Source organism: Poecilia reticulata, chromosome 20, assembly GCF_904066995.2.
Source record: "Poecilia reticulata chromosome 20, P_reticulata-male-v2, whole genome shotgun sequence".
Classification (NCBI taxonomy): Eukaryota; Metazoa; Chordata; class Actinopteri; order Cyprinodontiformes; family Poeciliidae; genus Poecilia; species Poecilia reticulata.
The window spans coordinates 8,090,962-8,114,720 of record NC_088849.1 but is presented as its reverse complement, the minus strand read 5'-3'; the positions used below and the strand labels follow the sequence as shown (position 1 = coordinate 8,114,720).

The window sequence follows — 23,759 nt, the reverse complement described above, 5'->3', positions numbered from 1 at the left end:
TTTTTTTTACAACCCTACACCTTTTATTGACGACAATGTGCCCTCAGATCAAGAGCAAACATACACACGAACAACACGCATACACACACACACACACACACACAAAAAAGCAAACCACAGCAATTTAATCACACCAATTACCGGGAGAAAATGTCAGGGATCAAACACACGTAAGGTCGCCAACATGCTGCTCATTTGCTGTGCGTGAGTGAGCCAGATTAATTCCTGCACCTTAGAGTCAAGATATATATATATATATACATATATATGGATGTATGTATGTGTGTATGTATGGATGGATGGATGGATGTGTAAAGATTACTGACAGCAAAAATTAGAACAATCCACAGTTTGAGTTGAAACGGTAAGAGAGCCATTTACAGGATGCCTGATGCACCTCATTTTTTAAAAACATGGTTTAATTGATTAAACTTAGTCTCAACCCCGCACTGTTGATTACTTTTTTTTTTTTTAAATAATTCAATAAACACGTAATTGGGTGAGGCAGTGCCAGCTAAAACATGAATTTTGATTCATTGACACTGAATAATTTATGCTGTTCTGAGTCAGAATCACAGCAACGTATTCCCGTGGTCAAATTAAATCTCAGCAGCAAGCAAGCAGCTTTTGTGAATGCGGTTAATGATGCAAACACATTGCGTGTGTTCTTCACACGACAGCTCATCAATGTTGCAGTACAGATGTTATCAAAGATGTACTCTTCAGAATTTATTGTGGAATTCCAACGTTTCTTTCCGAGCTGTCGTATATAAAGGTGAAAAATCGACACATTTTTAGTTTAGGTTATTACACTGCAAAAACACAACATCTTACCAAGTATTATCGTCTAGTTTCTTGTGCAAATATCTTGGTACACCTGAAATCAGACAAGCCTAACTCAGACGTAACCTTTTCAGCAAGATATAGGGTCTTGTTTTAAGGCAATAATTCTTGAATATTGATTAATAAGTACTAGTTCTCCACTAGCAGATTATTTGACTTATAACAAAACATTTTCCCATGTTGTCAGAGAAACAAATCTGCCAGTGGAACTAGTACGTTTTAATCAATATTCAAGCTATATCTACATCTTGTTTTAAGTCACTTGTATGTTAGTTTGATCTTATTTCAAATGTACTGAAATCAAACTTGACCAAAATACTTGGTAAGACTGTTTGTTTTTACAGTGTAGGAGCAGAGGTGATGTCACACCATGTGTGTGAAAGAGGAGTTATTTCACAACAAGGACAAAATGGTTACATTTTAAACTATTAGCATTTTACAGCAGCTATTAGCACAGTTAGCGTAGCTGGTGTGGTTACGGTGGCTACAGCTTCAGCCTCCTGTGAATTTAAAATACTGACTTAAAATGCCCAATTCCAGTTGCATGACAAAAACAAGTTGAAAGCTTAGAATAATAAAGGAAAGCAACTTTGCTGTACTCTGTTTAGCCTTCCTGTTATGTGCTAAAAGTCTTGCTCTCTCTCATTTCAATTTTTTCTTATTTATGAAGCGCCAGTGCATAACATGTAACACTCCAGGCACTTTACAGACATTATCAAAAAATGCGGCCAAGTTCAGTTTATTATTCAAATTGGTTTAAAAAAAATTTTAATAAACTTGTTGTACAAAATACAATTCTCTTCTAAGTAGCTTTTTGCGTTGTTTTACTTAATTTGACTTGAATATTTAACATATTTCTGATCCACCAATCAGAACACGTTCAAAACAACCAATCGAGCTGGAACTCATCCAGTTCAAATAACTGGAGGATTCATTGTTACGTTTCTAATTATTATTGTTGTCGTTTCCGTTTCCTTTTTATTTTTTTTTTGGCATGGTAACAAATATGCAATCATGTTTAATTTAGTTTTTTTTTTCTGTCTCCAGGGGCTTCCCGGACCTCCAGGTGAAAAAGGAGAAAACGGCGACGTTGGGCCCATGGTAAGAGAAACTCCCAACTTTTTACGAGTAAAACTTGAATCCATTACCGCAACATCACATTTCCTCTTCTTTTTTTCTGTGCAGGGTCCTCCTGGTCCCCCTGGTCCCAGAGGCCCTCAGGGTCCCAGTGGAGCCGATGTACGTATTGCTTATGAACATAGATCACATTTTCAGACTCTCCTTCCCGAACGATCTGCTGTATACAACTTTTGCAACACCTCAGGGTTTTCTTTAGGTCTTAAAAATCCTTAACACTCAATCATCTAAGTTATAGGGCTTGGAAAAAAAAAAGTTGAAAAGTGTCCATTTGTACGCCTATTGCCTGAACTTTTTAAAGAATTGCGGCGGTGCTGTTCATCTGTTTCATCTGTTGTTGCCCTAGGAACTCTGGAGTTACTGTGCTGTGAAAAAAAACAAAAAACGACAAGGGTCATAATGCAGAGCAGCAAAACGACAGAAATTTATCATAAAATCCATCAGCGTTTACCTCAAGCCTGCAAAAAAACAAAAAGAAAAATCCACTCCTTGCTGTTTGTTTGGGGAAAAGAAGTCAATAAGTTCTTGTTTTCTGATCCACTGAGGGCTCCTTCGTAAAAGGCAGCGTGTATTTTTAATAAGGTTCTAATTAAAAAAACTGGGATTTTATTAGTTAGCTAAAATCGAGAAGTGTTGCCACGATTCTATTCTGTGTGAACGATGCAATGAACTGCCATGCCAGAGGCAAAAAGCAGAAATGTGGGTAGACAACATTATGCTCAACTTAAATTAATAAGCAAGTTAGTCAAGCAAATTATTAGAGCAGCTTTCATAATTTAACATTTTCTTAAGTTTAAATCCTAACAGCCTTAAAAATATATAGCTTAAATGAATTTATAGCAACTTGCAGGAAGTCTAATCAGTAGTAGCTCATGTGTCGAATCATGACTCCAAAATGAAGTGTGACTGATCTTTTTCTGTCTCTTTTTAGGGTCCTCAAGGTCCTCCAGGTGGTGTGGGCCCCATAGGATCTGTGGGTGAGAAGGTAAGGCCCCATCTGGGCCCCATCTGGGCCCTGCAGGGAGTTTTATCTGAACAATGTCGTCATGTGACACGGAGATAAAATTCTGCGCTCGCTTTAATGCAGGGGTGTCCAAACTTTTCATAGCACGTTCCATAAATGTCAAGTTGAAACTCCTCTGGATTATTCTATATAATTATAATTTCAAAGACGACGAAGAGAGAGCGGAGTCAAAAAGCGAAGCTTTTGATTTACCTGTCGATCTGCGTTCCCACCCTCATCTATGGTCATGAGCTTTGAGTCATGACCGAAATAAGGAGGTCATAGATACAAGCAGCTGAAATGGGGAAGTCCATGTCCAGACTTCCCAAAGTAGGACAGTCTGGACTTCCCTACTTAGGCTGCCACAACCCAACCCCAGATAAATAAATGAATAATGAGTAAGTTATTAAGTAAGTATTTCAAATACTTTTTTTTACCTGCTAAATAAGTGATAAACTCAACTCCCAATATTTTAATGCAATAGGTAAAACAATCAGATTTCTGTAGAAAATTACTGTGGAGCCTAAACAAAAACAGGTTTGCCATGTTTAAAAAAAAAAAATCAACCAACCATATCCTACATTTTTCATGTTGATCATTCTGTTTTTGTCTTTTCAGCAACAACAGGATTTTGTTCAGTTTCGTTTTATTCTTTCTAAGTTTATTAAACAGTCATACCCAAGTCTGAACAAAAACCTGGATGAATACGTTGTGTTGTTCCATTTTAAGATTTTTTTTTTTTGCATCTTTTTCTGTTTTTGAATTTCCTGCCATCAGTGAAAACTTCAAATTTGGACTACGATTGAAAACAATATCATCTCTTTCTGACTTGGTGCTCAATTAAAGCACTTTGAACTGCCTTGTTACTGAAAATGTGCTATATAAATACAATCACCTTCACCTTTAATCAAAGGCTGTACTTTGGACGCCCCTGCTTTAATGTCACCGGATGGTGTTGATTCACATTCTGTGACTTTGCCGAAATAAATAATCTCGAAGGAACAGTAGTTTAAAAATAACTTTATAGGTATGACTACTTAGCTAATTGCTTTACGTTGTTATAAATATGGAAATACTGAATCGTATCAAATGCTGTAACACTTAATACGACTGTAATCCTTGTCAAAATTACCTTCACCCCAAAGTTTTGTCTGAATTTGAGGACTCTCCATGCACCAGCTTGAATGTTTACCTGTTGAGACGCTGACATTTATCTAACCACAGGGCGAACAAGGGGAGGCTGGAAACCCGGGACCACCTGGAGAGCCTGGAACTGGGGTAAGCATACACCGTCTTTTGCTGTGCCCCTCTGCCGACACGAATACGTCCACCAGGGTCATCCTACATTTTCACGCAGACGTTTCGGTTTGTGTCGCAGGCTCTCGGTTCAGACCACTCCTGTGCCGTACACGCGGTTGTTTTCGGGTCGGTCGGGTATCCCAGATTGAATATTCTGCATAGCTTGAGGGCGGACATGAAACAGCACACAATCTAATGAGAGGGAGGGCTGCTGTGCGTCCGTCACAATAGAAGTAATTGCTACTCGCATTCAGACGGTTGGATCATCTCAGCGTGGCTCCGGCGCTCTGCACAGCGTGTGGACATGTCCTACCAAAACGAGCCTCCTTCCAGACTTTTAAGGCGTAATTATCAGGAAGCGTTGTCTGATGGATCCGATTTAAAGAACAATGTTTAGGGAAAAAAAATCAAATCCAAACGCCAATTTCTGAGTTCCTACTCCTGTTAGGCTGAATCTTTTGTTCATTGCAAATTATTGGAAGATGTTTATTTATTTTGTCTGGCTTTTGTTGTTGCTAGATGGAAATTTCAGAGAAGTTAAAGAGGTACAACAGCAGATTGAAAAGGTAGAAAAGGAGGAACAGGTGGAGGGTAGTACCTTCAGATGGTAAACTTACTGTTCTCTCCTTTTAGACTCTGTATTTACTTACGATTTACATGATAAGAATGAAAAGTGTGGAAAGTAGAGGAGATATCAGCGGGGGAAGGAGGCGGAGTAAAGCTGGAGCAGCTTTAGGCCTTCTGTTGGCCTTTCAGTCGACAAATGTGAAATGTGTGAAGGGTCATGAAGGAGGACCAGTCACTGTACAGCAGGTCTTAGTAGCTGTAACTAAGTGTTAGTTTCTGTTGGACAAGATCTAAATTTACCTTTAAGCTCTACATGCAAAAACATTACTTTGGGGGAAAGACAAACTCTGTGTACACCAGAGTAATAATTGTTTTCATTACAGTTTAGTTTTATTTTGTTGTAATTTTTTGTTTACCTACTTCAGCTGGTTTTCATTAGCTTTAGAGTGTTTTCTAGGTTGTATTGGTTATCATGGTGAGTTTAACAGAAGTAACTGACTGACAAAAAGCTGCTGCAGGAATCAGAGTCAGTAAGCACAATCTCTCTCCGATGTTCAACCAAATCACTGGTCATTTTAAAAAAATAAAAATAAAAATAACGTGCTAATCTCTGTTGGTAACCCAAAGATTTTAGGATTATAACCGGAAAGCAGAAGATGAGGTTTTATGCTTTCACAAATATAATGTTCCATAATGTTAATTTTTCTTAAACGGCTCATATCACCTTGGAGGTTAAGTTCCTTATTTCTTATCCTTAGCTCCGTCGTTTCTGAGTCCATAAAATCATCCGAATCTGTCAACTCATTCCATATCTGCAGTGTTGACCGTCTAGGGTCGCTGCCCTTTGTGAAACAGTCCAACATCTTCTTTAGATCCAATATCTGTCAGCAGTCTCTGCCTGCACAGGTTCTTTATTCCCTCCACTGAGTTTAATGTAGACTGAAAAAAAGAAAAAAAACCCTCTGCTTCTTTTGATGTTGACATAAGAAATACCCCGTCACTGTAGGGACCCAAAGGTGAGAGAGGAGAGAAAGGAGAGGCCGGACCCCCCGGAGCTGCTGGGCCCGCCGGTGCCAAAGGACCCCCTGGAGACGATGGTCCAAAGGGCAACCCTGTAAGTCTGACAGGTTTGCTATTAAAGCCAGTGAAAGTGTGGCTCCACATGCTCAGTCACAATCTGCTGTTTTAGAAAAAAATTCACACACCTTAAAGGTGGGTCATTTTACCCAGTCTCATATTCAAGAGCTAAAAAGCCTTTTTATTGAGGGAGATTAGATTTTATGCCTGCATGGCAATGGGAGGCAGTGGGGTCTCTTGGATTTGCAACATCATCATTAAGTTCATTACATTACCTTCACAGGTTGTAACCAAGTATGCCAGGACGAAATCACGACCCAAATTACCTCCCACATTCCAAATGCTGTTTCCAAGGAAATTATTTCTCAGCAGCTGTTCCTCTGGTGTTCTCTTTAACTATTTTTGTACTTTCTTTCCCCCTCTATTACAGGGACCTGTTGGGTTCCCTGGAGACCCAGGACCCCCCGGAGAGCCAGGTGTCGCTGTAAGTATGAAAACACACCGCTTGCTTTGTATGAAAAGATTAGAGTAATGAAAATGTATTTGTATATTGATTTTTTTAGCCTTTTTTTTTAACCTGCGCATGAATTACAGGGTACTGATGGAGAAGCAGGAGAGAAAGGAGAGGATGGTGAGCCCGGTCAACCTGTAAGTTATCAATACTGTTCATTAGTTAGAATGAATGAATTATTGAATATTATCTGTTACTTAGAACCATAATAAGGACGTACAGGAATCAAATTATCTCTAAAATTTTCACTGTGTATATTTACTGAAATTAAATACATCACATGATATCACAAGGCTACTCTTGGTAAAGATTAAAATAACTGTTGTGTGTAATTATAAAAGAAGGGCAAACAGCAATGAGCTCATATTGTGTAGAAATAACAAAGGTCATTACTAACAATCCTTTGTCCTGTGATGTAGTTGACATGATTTTTATTGTATTTCACTATCAAAATTGAAGAACAATAGTTCAAAAATAACATGTAACGTTTAAAATTTATCGAATCAAAATGCCCTTTCTCTGTTTCTTTCTTGAAGGCATTGGTTTGTCCTCCATTTTGAAAAGAACAAAACATATTTATTAATTTGGGTTAAATAATAATAATAAACTTAAAATCAATTGTAAAAGTTTTCTTTTTAATCTGCAACTACAAAAATATAACGTTTTCTCGCCAACAACTTTCTCACATCCAGGAAAGTCAGCTTGCTGGACGTTAGCATTAGCATGGTCGCTAAGCAAGCTAAAGCCAGATACATACCTATATTTTTGCTCCAACACAGAAAACTTCTCAATCACAAGTCTTATAATAGTTATTATTTGTACATAGTTGATATTTTAAGTCATAAACTAATCTAAAAAAATATATGAACCAGTTGGCTTTCCGGTTCTGTGGCAGATGCTACACACACAGTTAAGCTAACAGTTGACTGAACCAAAATGTTTAGGTAGGGTCTGTTACCTTAACAGTGCTGTTTAGATGAACATTTCATGGTTAAACTATATATAGTCTTATTGGTGATATTTCACATCCTCCAAAATCCCTTTTTAAAGTGTATTTGTAACTTTGGAGTCATCTTGTCATACTAAAATAATGCAAAAAAGATGATTTAGGCAAATAAATAAATATATTTTTGGCAAAAGCTTAAACTATCATTTTAGGAAGCTGTTAATAGGAGAAAAAAAACAAAACAAGTGATGTCAATTTCTGACCAGCATAAATCTTGAATAGCTGCTATCATTGCCTGCACTTTACTGGAAAAATAACAGCATGAAGAAGTGCAGCCATTTATCAAAGTACGAGGTACTGTTATTGACTGTGTCAGGGTTACTGAGCTGTTACTGTCCAGTGAGCTGTGCGATTTAATGATCCATGAACCCCTCTCATCAGTCTTTGTTGCACGCTTGTTTTCAGGGACCCCCGGGTCCTTCTGGAGAGGCCGGTCCACCTGGTCCACCTGGCAAGAGAGTAAGTCCTTGGCTCTTCTAGCTCATTTCCTTCCAGTAAGTTGTGTGTATTGTGCTTGGCGCCACATTCAAGTCTCGACTAGACACCGATCTAGTTGCATAATTATTAATACTTAAAAAGTTGATTCTCCTGATCAGTAAATTTTTTTGGTTGAACAATACAAAACGTATCTTTTAATTAAAAAGATGATTTCGTCACGCCTCGGTGGGCGGTTTTACGCCAGCCCCCGTAACCAGCAGTTGAATATTGCTTCGTCTGGCAGCAACTTCAACTCAACAACCCAATTTGGCTCTAAAGCTGGAGAGATTCATTCCCATTAAAGGCAGAGTGGCAAAAACAAAGTGGGTGATTTACGGGGTCAAGGTGTTGCGCTATCAGTGAGGTAAAGCCTTTTTAAAGCCCACGAAGAAATGAATGTCAGGATGTGAAAATCATGAATCATTTTTTTCTTCCACTTTGTGAGAAATTGAAAGGCTTACTACAAGGGTGGGGGGAGGGAAAAGATCACAAAAAGAGGGCGAAAATGGAGTTTATGTCGTTTCAGCGAAAGAAAAAAAAAAGATGTGCAGCAAGTCTGACACGTTATTGATCCGGCGGCCGCCTGCCGGACAGCATCTGCAAAACAGAAGCATGACACGCGTCTTGCAAAGTGGTTACGAGGTGATTAGGAAAGAGACGCAGATTCAACAGCTAATAAAAACAAACAATAAAAGCTCTGACTGTCGAACGTGTTCATCGCGAGACAATCATCTTGTCATGCAGTGTCTCATTTAGCGTGACGTGGGCGCTGTCTCTTTTAACGCTTTTAATCATCTTTGAAGGGCAGATCTTAAAACGTCAACAGATGCGACTCACCCCAATTAACACGCACCCTAACAAGCACAGTGCTACCAATCAGGAGAGATTCCTGACAGAAACACCACCAGATGTCCGCCTTTAAGCCATTATGGCGCCATTTTTCAACTTTTTGCTTTTTAATTGTGTCAGTAGCGGCGATGGTATTGATTTCCACATGCATGAAAAACGAAAAAAAGTCTGCCAAGAGTTGCCGAGAATTCTTCAGGCATTAATGGCGATCAAAGTAAAATATTCAGCGCAAATATGAGTTAATTAGCTCAAAATTTTATTCCCATTTATCTTTGAAAACAAATTAGGAGAAATATTATTTTAGAGACCTAATGGACCAGCACCCTACACAGGAAATTAAAAACTCTAAGAGCCCAGTCGTCTGCAATAATGTTGAATGACTGTTTGTGATGCAAAAATGTATTTTAAAAAGTCATCATAATACTCTACATGCTCATTAGTGAACGGAAGTATCTAGAAATCCCACTTTCTTACAGAAGCAGTAAACGTTTTTCTCAAGAGCCCCTTTTTAAAATTCATTATTTGCTTTTGAAAAAAAGAAACAGACATTTATTTAGGTTTTATACTTTTAAGACCTCAGTTATCTTCCTCTTGGTTTTAATCTTGTACCAACCAGGAAGACACTAGTATATTAAAATCTATTGGGTTTTTTAATTTTCACTCCGTTATGTCAGTATATCTCACAAGTCATTTGAGTTTGTAAATTAACCAAACTATCCAAACATTATGAAGAAAGTTAACAGGATTGCTACAGTAACAACTTTTTCTCATGTATCTTTGCAGCTTGTTTTCCACATTTGTAAAAAAATAAAAAATAAAATAAAATAAAGAAGAAGAAGAAATTACTCACCAAAGTTGAAGATAATAATGAGAATTTATTTATTTTTGGTCCAATGAGAAAATGTGCATGTGCTGCATTTTCAAACCAAGGCTGATTGCTTCCCCACTGCGTCGACAGAAATCTGTATTCCATTTATTATCATGGTATAAACATACGCAGCACCTGAACGGCTTGGCGGGGATTACAGTGAGGAAGGAGCTATTTTGTAATCACTCACAGGTCTTAGGTGACCGATAATCTGTCCTTTGAATGTGTAATTTCTAAGATTTCTATTTTTTTACCTTTTGAATTTCCTGCTGTCTCTTCACTTTGCCCTTAGCAACTATGCGTTTCGAAACGATTCTTGAGCACGTTTAATTTCTCAAGCTCGCGGGCGCATTTCTATTTCTAGTTTCACTGACAGTTCTGCACTTTTTATCTGAAGAAATGTTATCCAGTGAAAACCTTGGTAATCAGCGTTTGAAGCACAAACCCAATAGAAAGAACAAAAAAAAAAAGGGGGGGCGCTCAGTGGAGCCTTGACACGAAGTGCACACCTTAACGCGCCGCCGCCGTCTTGACGCGCAGCGGCAGAAACGGTCCTTTGTGCTGATGAAGAGCCTGCCTCTTCACCACCAGTGAGAGGTACAAATCAGGAGAAGATGAAAGCTCCGAGACCTGAAGAGAGCTCGCATTATGGGCTCTCAGTCAACAACACTCAGCCTGCCCGTCGGCCAGATCAGAGCCGAATCATGGCGGAGGGCGGTTTTGAAGATGGAGACTAGAGGCGGAGTTGAAAGGGATCCTCGAGGCCAGGAGAGAATCTGACCGGGGGAGAAGACGCGGCCGCGCCGGCATTGGCGTGATTGAAGAAGGCCGTGCGTTCCCGTTTGAATCTCTCAGCGTGATTGTGTGTTTCTGTGGGGCGGACAAAGGACACTCACTCCGATGGATCTTGACATAGCTGAAGCGGCGCATGTTTGATGTCACCGGGTTACTTGAAGACTGTTGCTACTTTGCATTTATCAACTGGGACACATAGTCAGTAAGAAATCTAATAACAAAGAAGGTAAAAATACCAAAACACTTGGAAGCTCAGGAGACGGTCCAGTGAAATCTCTTGTAATAAACGTCCTGGGTTTTTTGTTGTTTTTTTTTTACCCCCAAGACAACAAGCCGTGAATATTTTGTGGTATTTTATTTAAGTTTTTTTTATGGTTTGTTTGCTTTTTGTTATGCAGGCAAGTTTAGATTTAGCGTTTTTATTTCATTTTATTAATGTTTTGAAGTGGTCTAACCAGTCTCAATGGGAATCTGAAAGAGAACCTGTGAAGTGTTAGAGGTATGAGGTTTTCCAGCCTCCAAAGACTTGAAGCTCCTCAAGGTAAATTAGTCAAAATTCCAGCGGAAACGTCCAAAAAGCCGGTCCGCAATTACAAGGATGGTTCTATTTCCTGCTACGCCAATAAAAAAATATTCCATTAGTTGTTAAAACTAGGACAACAGAGCACATACCAAAGTTTGAAAGTCCTTACAGTGGCTCAGCTTAAAATGCTCCTGTTAGTTTATAAATCACTGAATTGACTCTGAGTTCACCTGCTGTGGAACCAAACGTCCTGACCAACTCCACTAAATCCAAGCTGAAAATTTAGTTACCTTTGATTAATAATTGCTGAAAAATTGGTTTATTGTGATCCGGATTACAACTTTTCAATACTTTTCTTCATTATTGCACTGCAATATAATGTTATTTTGTTTTTTATCTGATATTTTATATTTTGTACTTTAAACTGCCTTGTTCCTGAAATGTGCTACATTAAAAACTTGTCTTGGTTTTTTTCTCCTCTGCTTTTCAGTTGCCAAAAGCAGCAACATGGAGTATTGAGCCTTAATAAAAAAAAAGAAAAAGACATTAAGCTTTATTTTGCTTTTAAAAACATTTGAGTTAAATTCTGAAATTGAGATCAAATGCATTTCTAGTGTTTGGTCCTTAGATTAATTATGTGTCAAATCTGTTCATTTTTGTAATACGTCTAAAGTATATAACAGACCAGTTGGTTGATTTTTCTCTTCAGTCAATTCTGATTTAGTTTTGCTGAACCGTGACTGTAACCTGCAGCTGCAGACTGGCTGACAGTAACATACCTACTGTACTCTACTGTACTGCACTGTCACAGATCTGGGAAGACCGTCTGCTTACATGCATGTTGGGGTTTTACAGTGTCGTGTTGAAAAACTAAAACATTCTCCCGTGGCTCCTCCTCAGGGACCTCCTGGAGCTTTAGGAGCCGAGGGCCGGCAAGGAGAGAAGGGCGCCAAGGTAAGAAAATCACTTCGTGCTTCAGGCGAGTGTCACCTCAGCTGAATTAAATGTTTGTGTAGTTTAACTTCCATGACAGATTACATGGAAATAAACATGTTGGAGTAAAATGTTCTTTGCTCTGGCCGAAGAAAAACAACGCTGCTGTCTTCCTTTGTTTTTGCTCCAAGGATCTTTGGCGTTAAGCTGTAATTTGCGCCACCATCAGTATGGAAATTCACACGCGTCGTTTTCAGACTCGGTTCCCGTCAGCCGGCGAAAGCGGCACCATCCGTCCTTTCGCGGCTGCCTTCGCAGCTACTCGAGTCTGACAATGAAAAACAGTTTTTGCGATCCTTCGGTACTTTTGTTCATTAATTTTAACAGCTGCTACAAAAAGCTGGAAACGATATGAGACGGAGAGCAGTGCAGCCGAATGCAACCGCAGCAGCAAGTCCTGTGAAAACTGTTTAGAGCTTTGTCATAGTCTCTGCTCACTTCTCAGCCCAGACTTGATTTCCTGTAACTTTCCTCCATGTTGCAGGACGTATTCAGCTATTCTTGTTCCCGCTCTGAGCCTTATTTAAAGCGTCACACGCACATATTATTTCAGACCCTCGCTTACTTGTTGACACTTGCCGGGTATGCAGACTGCACATTTATTTTAAACTCTGCGCAGGCTGTGGCTGAACTTTGCTAAGATAAAAAAAAGAAAGGGGGGGAAAAACACTCTGAAGCCCTGAGAGGCTGCAGAGAAGTGTTGACAACAAAGTACCAAAGTTGTTTATGGTTTTGCAGTTTTTTATTTGAGACCATCACGCATGCTGTGTTGATGTCTACAGTGCTCCTTTATGTGCTGTTATTTTGCTCTACATTCATATTTAAATACATGCCAGCAGCTTGTTTGGATTATTTGGGCAGTGAAAACATTGTAGTACTTTCATATGTTATATCAGGCATGAAAATATTATTTATGTACATGTCTAGCGTCGTGTTTTGATCGTTTTTTCTATATCCACATGCAGGGTGAAGCGGGCGCTGAGGGCCCAGCTGGTAAAACAGGACCCGTCGGACCCCAAGGACCTCCTGGGAAGCCCGGTCCAGAGGGTCTGCGTGGAATCCCTGGCCCTGTGGTACGTCACTGTTTACAGGCTTACAAAGCCTTGATTTATTTTTACAATTTGTTACATTTTAAATGAAAACTCCAGTGTTATACTGGAGTTTTATCTTGCAGACAAAAATGCAGCATACAGTAATTGTGAAATTGAAGGGTAAGACTTTATTTGAAGGGATGTGCATAAGACTGACAGGACACCATCATGAACATGAATGTTTATGACACTTTTAACGCAAAGTTGTACTAAAATCTGCATTAAAAGTCCATTAAAAGTGTCAACTTTGCATTAGAAGTGTCATTATTTACCAAATGACAGCATTATGTCGCACCCTTCAAATAAAGTGTTTCATGATAAAAAACATTTTCACAAGTAAAAATGTAAAAACTGTGTTGGGCATTTGGACTCAGCCCCATTTACCCCAGCACCCCTAAATGAATCAATTAGAATCAATACAAATGTGTCGTTTCTCTTTGTCTTCGGTTAGTTCGTCACATAAAACCCCAACAAAATCCAGTGAAGTTTGTGGTCAGAACATGACAAAATGTGAAAATGTTCAGTGAATACTTTCACAGGCCGACTGACACACACACCACACACACACACACACACCACACACACACACAAAAGTACCGCGAAGGCATGATGATAGACTTCATGGAATAATCAATACTCCCATTTGGCTTATACTTTAGTTTTACTTGTTTATTTCAGTGCACTTTTCCTCCCTGTTTGGGCTATTAATCATCGAGTCGCACACAGGAAATCAATGGCGGAGCGGTGAAAATACAGCAGCCCCATAATGCTCTCTTCAATTGAATGGTTTTTCACAGGGTGAACAAGGGCTGCCCGGTGCTCCAGGACAGGACGGTCCACCAGGTCCGATGGTAAGTATTCTGAGTCCGTCCCGTCGTCTCTCGCCTGTCTGGATTTATTCCTGCCACCAGTTTTCTCTCTCTCTCTCTCTCGTCTGTGAGCTTTTTGAGCCCACAAAGTCCCACTGTAATAAAAACGCACGTTGACCTCACATTTTATGGATTTGTCTTGTCCGAAAAGCCTTTTTTTATTCAATGTCTTTTGTCGCGCTTTTTCCTCCACACATTTTCCGCGGGAGTGTTTTTCCTAATTGCTCCGATTGATTTTTTTGATTTTTTTTTCTCTTTTTCTCATCATAACGTTTCAATGTGTTCGTCATGCAGGGTCCGCCAGGTCTGCCAGGCTTGAAAGGCGACCCCGGCTCCAAAGGTGAAAAGGTGAGTCCGTTTTTTTTTTTTTTCCCTCCATTTTCTTGTTTCCATATGGAAGCTTGTCTCGTCCTAAACTTAAGACATCATTTACAAAAACCTCTCTGTAGCAGCCTGGTTCAGAAACACCATTGTGGACTTTATGCGTCATCTCAGAATAATTGCCATGTTTTCTTCAAAAAGTCTTTAGGAAAGACTTTTATTTCTTTTTTCTTTTTGTCTCTTTCCCTGCAAAAGAAAATGTTTTCATGGGATTGAAAAAGCAGCTGAATATGATGCATCACTCCAATCTGTCCAATCTTTCTATTTTCCTTGCTCTTACCGTCACATTTGTTGGTGAAGAATAACTGCTAAGGATATTCAGACAGGGCACATTACTCTATCTAAATTGCCTCCACGCCCTGACATGATGGCTTGAAAGAAACTATTTGGAAGCGCACAACAGAATCTGAGTGTGTGTGTGAGTGTGTGTGTGTGGGGGGAGGGGTGTGCGTGTGTGTGTGGTCTTCATCTCTAATGCAGTTGAATCACAGGACCCGGCTGGAGCTTGCTTATTTCAAAAGTCCTTGGATCTGTGGTGTGAAACGACCTTTGCGTTTACACTGACTTTCTTTCATATATGTTGCCGAAGCGACATCTCTGTTAACACACTTAGTGTTTCTCTCTCTCTCTCGTGAAAAGCAACTCAGACTGCAGGTATTTTTATTTTGTTTCTCGTTTGATTTGACCGCCTCGCGTGTGTGTGTGCGTTTTCGCTCTGCAGGGTCACCCAGGTTTGATCGGCTTGATTGGACCCCCTGGAGAGCAAGGAGAGAAGGGGGATCGAGGTCTTCCCGGACCGCAGGGCACTCCCGGTGGCAAAGGTGACTCTGTAAGTGCAGCTTGGCCTTCAACTCGTAATACCTGCATCCCCTTCGCCCTTCCGGCTGTGGCCAAAGGTCGAGACACGGTTGCTGTTGTTTGAACTCTGCTGCATATCTAAGTCCTACAGCAGCCACTCAGACTTTCTATCTACTTCTTCTCAGCTACAGTTGATAATATCATCGCTGTTTTTAGACCGCCTTCAGAATATGTAGAACTATTACAGAAGCACCAGTCGAAATTTTGTGGCCGATTTCCGAGCTTTGGTTTTTGTAAAGCTTGGACATCCCGGTACAAATTCTAGTTAATGCCGATTATTTCTCTTTGGGAGCTGTAGTAACAGAAGATTTAAGAACAGTGTTACTTTTTCTAGCCGTCCTGCTTTGAGCAATCATTAATCATTCATATTTCAAAAAATACATTTATATTTCTATCTTAAGTAAGTGATGTATAATCCTAGTGCTAGCAAACAGCATGGTTAGCGTGGCTGGAATGATTAAAATCAAAAGAGGCTATTAGTCGTGTTGAGCCTCTTTTTTACCTGCCGAAGAAAGTCTTGCTCTCTCTCACCTTCTCGCAGTACTGCAGACACGTCTGGACATTTTGGAGAAAACACATTTTTGTCTGAACTGCTTCTGGAAACAGCTAACTTTGAGCCTTCAGTCAGTAACAACATCCACAACAAAGAGTTGTCAGCACAGTAGCGCAGCCTGATGAAAACAGGATGAGTTTCTCACCATTCGGTCACCGATTTGAACCGTTCAAGCTACAATTCTTGCGATTTTCTCTGTCTGTCGCAAACTGTATCTAGTTGTAGTTCAGTAGTTTAATATTACCTGGTTTTTTTTTTTCCTTAATCTTCTCACAGTCTTCCTGAAATCTCTACAGGTAACATCCATGTACGAGCCTGGGATTATTCTCAGGTTATTAAATGTTTTCAGAAGCGATCTCACACACCGGATCGCTTTAAGCTACAAGTTTGTTCTTACAAAGCCGCCGCCGTATTAAAAGTTCTGTTTTCAGTGATAAATGTTGAAAAGCAGGTGGAACGTCTGGTACAACATCAGCCTTGATCCAGTTTTACAGAAACCTTTCTGAGACTTGAACTAAGTACAGCCTTTCTTCGCTTTGCTAAGACTTAGGTTTATGAAGCCGAGATGTTTTATTTTACCAAAGGGCTTAAGAGTTTTATTCCCATTTAATTTTAGAATCGGGTTGAAGGTCCTGTTTTATTATTCCTCTCTTGATAAGGTAATGACCTCACAGATTCAAATGGAAATGGCATAATATTAGAATTTCATTTGCTTTCTTTTCATGAATACTAAGATTCATGTTAGTATTCACTCTTCATTTATGCCATTTTTTTTTTGTTTTGTTTTGTTTCCAGCTCTCATTACAAAAGCCTCAGACTGAAATTTATCTTGTATCTATTGACAAATCTTTTTGTGTTTCAGGGTATCAGTGGAGCTGCTGGTCCCCTTGGTCCCCCTGGCCCCCCTGGTCTACCTGTATGTATTATATTTCATAGGCTGTATATTTATTTCCTGTATAGAATACCAAACTCCTGTTCTGTCCCTTGTGATCCAGGGTCCTCAAGGTCCGAAAGGAACCAAGGGTTCAAGTGTAAGTACAAACTAAGCTGCTACATGTAGCCTATATGTACTACCAGTTAGCTTTCAAACCAGCCAGAATAATCCATCTTCCGTACGTCTTTTTGCGTTTTCTCCCTCAGGGTCCTGCTGGTCCTAAAGGAGACACTGGTTCAATAGGTCCTCCAGGTCCTCCTGTAAGTGACTTTAGTTCTTCTTCTATTTCGATCGACTCTACACAAGGCCGAGTCGTAAACCTAGCCACGCTGTGTGATACCAGGGCCCACCGGGTGAGGTCATCCAGCCCCTTCCCATTCAGTCGCCCAAGAAGTCCAAGCGCTCCAGTGACATGCAGTCGGACGCCGCCGGCGCCTTCGCGGATTACGGTGAAGGCATGGAGGACATCTTTGGCTCTCTCAACAACCTCAAACAGGACATCGAACGCATGAAATACCCCATGGGCACGCAAAACAACCCGGCCAGAACATGCAAAGACCTCCAGCTGTGCCACCCCGAGTTCCCAGACGGTAAAAACCACACACTAACAAAACTATAAACAAAATGGAACAATATTTAAAAAAATATTAATCACCAGAAAGAAAATTGTTGAGCTCATTACAATTCATCACGCAATTAATTGATTGTACCTTTTTACTAAATATGTTATGTGAAGAAATGACTTCAAATTGATTTTCCTCCATTCTCTTCAGGTGAGTACTGGATTGATCCCAACCAAGGCTGCTCTGGGGATTCATTCAAAGTCTACTGTAACTTCACTGCTGGGGGTGAAACCTGCATCTATCCGGACAAAAAGTCCAATGGGGTAAGCAACTTTGGCCTCATGGCATTAGGAAACTCCTGATTTCAATCCTTTGTCAACGATTAGACCTTCATGCTGCACCGTAGTTACCAGAGAAGGTTTTGTTTCGGCTTGGAGAAACGTTTGGGAGCATCTGAATGTTTGCAAAATACCACAAAAGTCCTCTGGCATTAAGTTGTTTTTTTTATAGAGAAAAGCAAAGAAAACTTTCTCTATTTTCCTGAATAATAAACTGTGATTTTACCCCAGAGGTTTCGCTTTTATACTGTTTTCATGTTTTGTTCTTGACTGAGTGCAGGTTATATTACCCATGATGACTCCACACGCCGATGTTCTGCTCTGTTGTCTGCAGGTCAGAATATCCTCGTGGCCTAAGGAGGTTCCAGGTTCATGGTTCAGTGAATTCAAGCGCGGTAAAATAGTGAGTGTTTCTGTTTTTCACCCGTCTCCCACCACACTCCGGTCCGCGCCTCGTCTCTTGGGTTCTGTCTGCGTTCTCCCAGTTCCTGCAGTCGGAACTTTAGTTTGAGTTTATTAGAAGCTTCTGTCAGGTTTTCATACAGTAATGACTTTATACAGAATACCTGTAGTAACCCCTAACAACTAGTTACACTGTGTAACTAGATACACTGGTTCACCAGAAGCATTTTGAGACAAACATACCGTTTTAAATTTATTCAGTCTTGAATGAAAATGTGTGTTTTTTTTTAAACAAATCAGCAAAACACGTACGGCATCCAAATAGTTTTTTTTTCTGTGTCCAAAAGAGTAATTTTAGTGATCTTTAGCTTTTTATGTAAATAGTTAGTTAATGGAAATTTTTATCAGAGATGATAAATCAAACGGCCAAAATCTCCTGAAAAGGAGGAAATACTGAGTTTTAAAAAAAACTACCTATACATACTTTAGTGTCTATGCAATAGCTTAACAATGGCAAAGATCTGATTTTATTTATCTGTTGCAAATAGAAAAGCAAAACCTAACCCTATTGCTACAGAACTTATATAACATTGAATATTACAATTGCAATGTTATTTATAAAACAGATACTGTGATTATTTCTTATTTTTATGCATAAGCTTTACCAAAAATATACAATAAACACCTGCCTAGTTTAGTGAAAATGTTTAATTGATTATTGTACAGAATATTGCTTGTTTTGGCTTTTTTATTCAATAAATGTAGTTATTACATTATATTTATTTACATTTGATTATTACATTTATTGAATTTATGTTGAACAAAAAAATATATATATATAGTTTTCATGCTCTTCCCTTTCCTTTCCCTCCCTGACAGTTTTCCTACGTGGACGCTGACGGAAACTCGATCAACATGGTACAGATGACCTTCCTCAGACTACTGACCGCCTCAGCCAGGCAAAACTTCACCTACAGCTGCCACCAGTCTGTGGCGTGGCACGACGCGGCCAGCGACAGCCACGACAAGGCGCTGCGCTTCCTGGGCTCCAACGACGAGGAGATGTCTTTCAACAACAACCCGTTCCTCCAGGCCATCTCAGATGGATGTTCGGTAAGCGGAGTCCGTAGATAAGACTTTGGATGTTGGTTGTTGAGATGCACTGACAGGTTTTCCAGCTTTCCTGATTTCCAACAGGGCATCCTTAAGAAGTTTTTCATTTGTGGATCTAAAATTAAGGCCTTAAAATGTCTTGAATTCATTCAAGAAAATGTAAGTTGGGCCTGAAGGTGTTAACCACAGGTCTTAAATATTGTTTAATCTCGTAAATTGCATGTAGGTATTTTCACGCATTTACAAGTTTTACTAATATAAAATAGAGCAACTTTGTTTTACTTCAACCGACCACTTATCTGGTAGACAGTCTTGCTCTCTCTTACTGTCTCGCAGCCTGAAGGAACAGCAAACATGACTTAACTTTGTCAGTAGGATCTTTTATTGCTAATTCACGTAGCTGCTGTTGCCAGCTTCAGTGTGTATTCTCTATATGTTGGTCTTTGTCCCAACAATGAGATTTTCAAAAAACACGTCCTAGAAAATAGCTTCTTACATCTCTTGACTTGAGTTTCGAACCAGATGCTGACATTGGAAAAGAGCTAACTGTTGAGTCACTTTTACTCAATAGCAACATCCACACCAAAGAGTGTGGCTCACTGAATTGTGGCATTCACTGAACAGAAAAGGTCTGAAAATAGAGGTTTAAAACCAATCAGGCCAAATCAAACCACACTTTACTATCTAAAGTGTCGTTATAAGCAGCTAATTAGCTTAAAACACACATTAGCTTTTGGACTTTTATCATTTGTTAATTTTCTCCTAGTACATTTACGCTCATTTTTAAATTTGACCCTTTCTCTTGTGAGCTTTAAAAAAATATCTAAAAACGTAATAAAATCATGTTTTTTACCATATGGTGAACATTTTCCTTTTAAATACCCATTAAGTAACCCTTCAGTGTTTCATCCTTTAAACTCCAGCCTGACAGAGCTATTATTCTCTAACTGAATGAGACGATGTTGAAAAGCTGCGACTGTAGCTAATGTCGGCTGATAACTGTGAAAAGTCGTCTTTTGTCTTGCGTCTTATCCTGCTGCTGAGGTGTTTTGAGGCGAACAGATTGCCGTCTTAATTTGGATTTTCATTTTAAAAGGCGCGTTTATTCCCAGAATGCTTCCCACCGATCAGCTGGCATTGAACTTTGCCTCGTGTCCCTTTTTTTTTTTTCTTCTTATCCTGCAGACAAGAAACGGCTACGGAAAGACTGTGATGGAGCTCAACACTCCCAAAATCGACCAGGTTCCGATCGTCGATGTCATGTTGACTGATTTCGGGGACCCGAACCAGAAGTTCGGGTTTGAAGTTGGACCTGTCTGCTTTCTTGGATAAACAAAGATAGAAGACATTTTTAAAAAATAAGGACTTGATGAGGACAGGAAATAAAGTCAAGCCAGGACATCCTGGGTGCCACCAAATTTTAACCCCCCCACCCCCACCACCAAAGCCCAACCCTTTTCTATGCCACATGCAAGTTTTGAATGAGCGATGGTGTAGCAGACATGGCCTTCCATGTCTGCACGCGTAATCCCGGAAGCGCTCGTTGCCCTTGTGGGGCTCGAACCACACGACTATAGCACGCTACGGACAGGAAGGCGAGGGACGCAGGAGCGGCGTGGCAGACGAGGAGGAGTCGGAGGCGACCGACGGACAGGGCCTGGCGACGCCAGGCGATGAAACGGATCTCTTAGCCCGAAATCCACCCCCCCCCCACCCCCCAGGTGCTGTACGAAAACAACAAATGGTGCTTGATCAAAAACACGACACACACACAAACAAAAAGTATATAGTGGTGCTAAGAAAGAAGGTGTATTTTGATAATTATATATATAAATATATTAAAAAGGAAAAAAAAAAAAAGACGAAAAAATTTAATTATTATTTTGTACAATACTGTTATTTCTAAATCCACTTTCAAAACTTGCATGTGTATCAGAACCTGATTTGGGCTCAGACGTATACAGAGTAAGTTGAAACCGTGCGTACGTACATCCTGGGTTTTATTTTTTGGGGTTCTTGTTGTCATTTCCTCTCGACATTCTGTGTACTCGTCATGAAGCAAATAAAAAACAAACTATGAGCATTTCAACAATCCTTCTATTTTCAAATTAGACTGTATGCCCCATTGTATATACTGACTGTCCAAAACTTGAGTTTGTTTTTTCTTTTGGTTGTTTTACTCTTGTGACTGCAGGTAAAAAACAACTGCATTTATCACAACAGCACAAATTACGGCGACATCTCCCACTAATGTGCTCCTAGAAGGCAATTACGACCTCCATTTTCCTCTTTATTTAAATATATTTGTTATTATTTTATTTTTTCCAGTTTCACTTTTTTTTTGACTGGCTTTTGCTTGAGTTGTATACCTCAGACTTTCTTGATAACCTTTAAAAAGCAAGGATTCTCTGCCCTGTATATACCCTGACTAAGCGAATAAATTTATATTTTGGGTGGGGATATTTTTAAAGGTAAGAAAAACCTAAACTTGTTCGACATCCACTGTTCAGATCCTTCTGTGAATGCAATGAGAAGCCCTTGCAGTAACCCATTTTTGTTACTAAAAATGAGAAAATGTTTTATTGTGCTGTTTTTTTTGTTGTTGTTTTTTTAGTTCATTTAAATATTAAAAAAATGGATTCTAAACAATAGCGAAGCCAAATGTCTCAGTTGTGTGTAAAAGATTTTGGATTGTAGAAAATGTCTATAGACTGGATAAAAAAAACCTGAAACACACATTTTGATTTAAATGTGTTTGTGTCTGATGGTTATTTACTTGCAGGAACCATTAACTTAGTACAAAAAAAACTTTCTCATATACCTCCATAAAAAATAACATTTTCTCATTCATATTTTTGTCAGAAAAGCTCCAAAACTCATTATATAGAAAAGTTACAGAGGTGTCTAGTAAATGTGTTGAACCATGGTGAAACAATTTAATTTGCTTCTTTTGTGCGTGTGTGCGTGAAAAGAAACCTTGAAACCAAAACTATAACTTGTGCTTGTGCGTGGGTTGGCAAAAAAGTAGAGAGTCTTCAGGGAATTAGAGAACAACGAAAAGGAAAAAGCAGATATTTCTTGTATAGATGGCTCACCTGAGTGAGTTTGAAGGGAGAAAACCATACAAACAGCGTAGAAATCTGCCTGTGATTAAATTCTTGTTTCCGTTCAGTCAGTACGTAGGAAGGCGAATCCTCTTACGCGTTTTTTCATCCTGTGACATTATAACCAAAAAACAGTATATAACATGTTTTCATGCTGTTCCGTCATCAAAAACATACCTGGAGTGTTGCTTTGATTCGTTCACGCATGTTTGAGGAATATTTGAATCTCCCGTAGCAACCATTCGGAGATACCTAAACACCCGCTCCTACAAAGCCCCGCCTTTTCCCCCAAAGCTCCGCCTTGGAGCTTCAGTCCCTCCCCAACACAGCTCCTCCAGACTAGCGGCAGCAGCAATTGGCAAACACCTGGTGGAAGAAACCGAGCGTCGTCTCAGTCCAACTCTCCTGAGAGCAGTTAAAAACCTCATAATGGTGGAGCATTGTTTAACGGTGGGTGTCTGAAAGAGTAGGAGGTTCTTAGAGACAAAGGCTAAGTTCAAGGCATTAGATATGATGAGAAGTAAAATTTGTTTTCAGTTTTTTTAAATATATGCAACACTTTTGTAACAGAAGGTTCGAGCTACATTTCAGAGTTTTTGATTATTTAAAAACCTGCTGACCTGTCCGGTGTGTTCTTTCTATTTAATGTCGGTTGTTGACTGATGTCTTCTAACAAACCCCTTTATAAGCTGTGGGGCTTCTGAAAGCAACAGGGTGCACTGGATTTTATTTGGTGGTATCAAACCAAATGGGGGGGTGGGGGGGAGGAGTATGCAAAAACATATACAACTAACATTTTGGGGTTTTATTTCTAAAACAAATCTGAACATTATATCATTTTTCCCCCTTCTACTTCACAGTCATGCACTGCTCTGTTTTGGTCCATCACATTAAATCCATTGAAGCTTGTAGCTAAGTAGTGCCAATATGTAAAAAAAAAAAAAAAAAATTTCTTTGATTTTACTGAAACCCTGCAATGTTGCTCCATCAAATTTTGACATGGGAGAGAAAAAGAAACAACTAATTAGTATTAGGTCATCCTGCGTCTCCATAAAACAAAATGTTAGCCGTGGTCTGCTGCGCCTCGAAAAGACCGACCAGTCCTTTCATTTTCTTGCTGGACGTTTGAGAAGACATCTACATAATAGCAACTGACACATGCTCGCGTGAACTTGCGTGTGTGTGTGTGTGTGTGCGTGTGTGTGTGTGCGTGTGTTTGAGTAGCCAAAAAAATTAATAGATGCTGCTGCCTTCTTCTTTTATCTGCCGGGCTTTGCAGCAAAGAGCCCAATGAGGACGGGCCGCGTGGAACAGCGCCCACAAAAGAAAACAATCAAGAAAAGGCTCAGCCGTAACTTCACAAGAGAATCAATCAATCTGCAATCTACACCAGCTTTCAACCTGCTTCAGGGGCCTTTTTTTTTTTTTTTTTTTTTTACAAACACCTTGTTTGTCTCAGGAGATTACTGCCATCTTTCATCTTTGTTTTAATGCATTCAGCACAATCTTTTCATTAAAACGAAGCAATCAAACTTCCCAGAGTTGCTCTGAAAGGTGGCTGCAATGATGTCCCGGATTATCATATAAATGCAACTTTTGTGACAT

General features: G+C 39.6%; 1 protein-coding gene across 7 annotated transcripts in view; it reads left to right on the top strand.

The window, feature by feature from the left end:
- col11a1a (collagen, type XI, alpha 1a) overlaps nt 1-21,786 on the top strand; it is a 95,003-nt gene extending 73,217 nt beyond the window's left edge. For all 7 annotated transcript variants that reach the window (XM_008438345.2, XM_008438344.2, XM_081601432.1 and 4 more), the window contains 21 exons: nt 1,891-1,944; nt 2,029-2,082; nt 2,912-2,965; nt 4,208-4,261; nt 5,856-5,963; nt 6,357-6,410; nt 6,521-6,574; nt 7,849-7,902; nt 11,856-11,909; nt 12,914-13,021; nt 13,837-13,890; nt 14,203-14,256; nt 15,011-15,118; nt 16,563-16,616; nt 16,696-16,731; nt 16,841-16,894; nt 16,978-17,224; nt 17,408-17,520; nt 17,870-17,938; nt 18,817-19,050; nt 20,236-21,786. In XM_008438345.2, the coding sequence (XP_008436567.1) occupies nt 1,891-1,944; nt 2,029-2,082; nt 2,912-2,965; nt 4,208-4,261; nt 5,856-5,963; nt 6,357-6,410; nt 6,521-6,574; nt 7,849-7,902; nt 11,856-11,909; nt 12,914-13,021; nt 13,837-13,890; nt 14,203-14,256; nt 15,011-15,118; nt 16,563-16,616; nt 16,696-16,731; nt 16,841-16,894; nt 16,978-17,224; nt 17,408-17,520; nt 17,870-17,938; nt 18,817-19,050; nt 20,236-20,382 (1,818 nt within the window). In that variant the 3' untranslated portion in view covers nt 20,383-21,786. The remainder of the gene's footprint in view (nt 1-1,890; nt 1,945-2,028; nt 2,083-2,911; nt 2,966-4,207; nt 4,262-5,855; nt 5,964-6,356; nt 6,411-6,520; nt 6,575-7,848; nt 7,903-11,855; nt 11,910-12,913; nt 13,022-13,836; nt 13,891-14,202; nt 14,257-15,010; nt 15,119-16,562; nt 16,617-16,695; nt 16,732-16,840; nt 16,895-16,977; nt 17,225-17,407; nt 17,521-17,869; nt 17,939-18,816; nt 19,051-20,235) is intronic.
- Nucleotides 21,787-23,759: the final 1,973 nt, after the last annotated feature.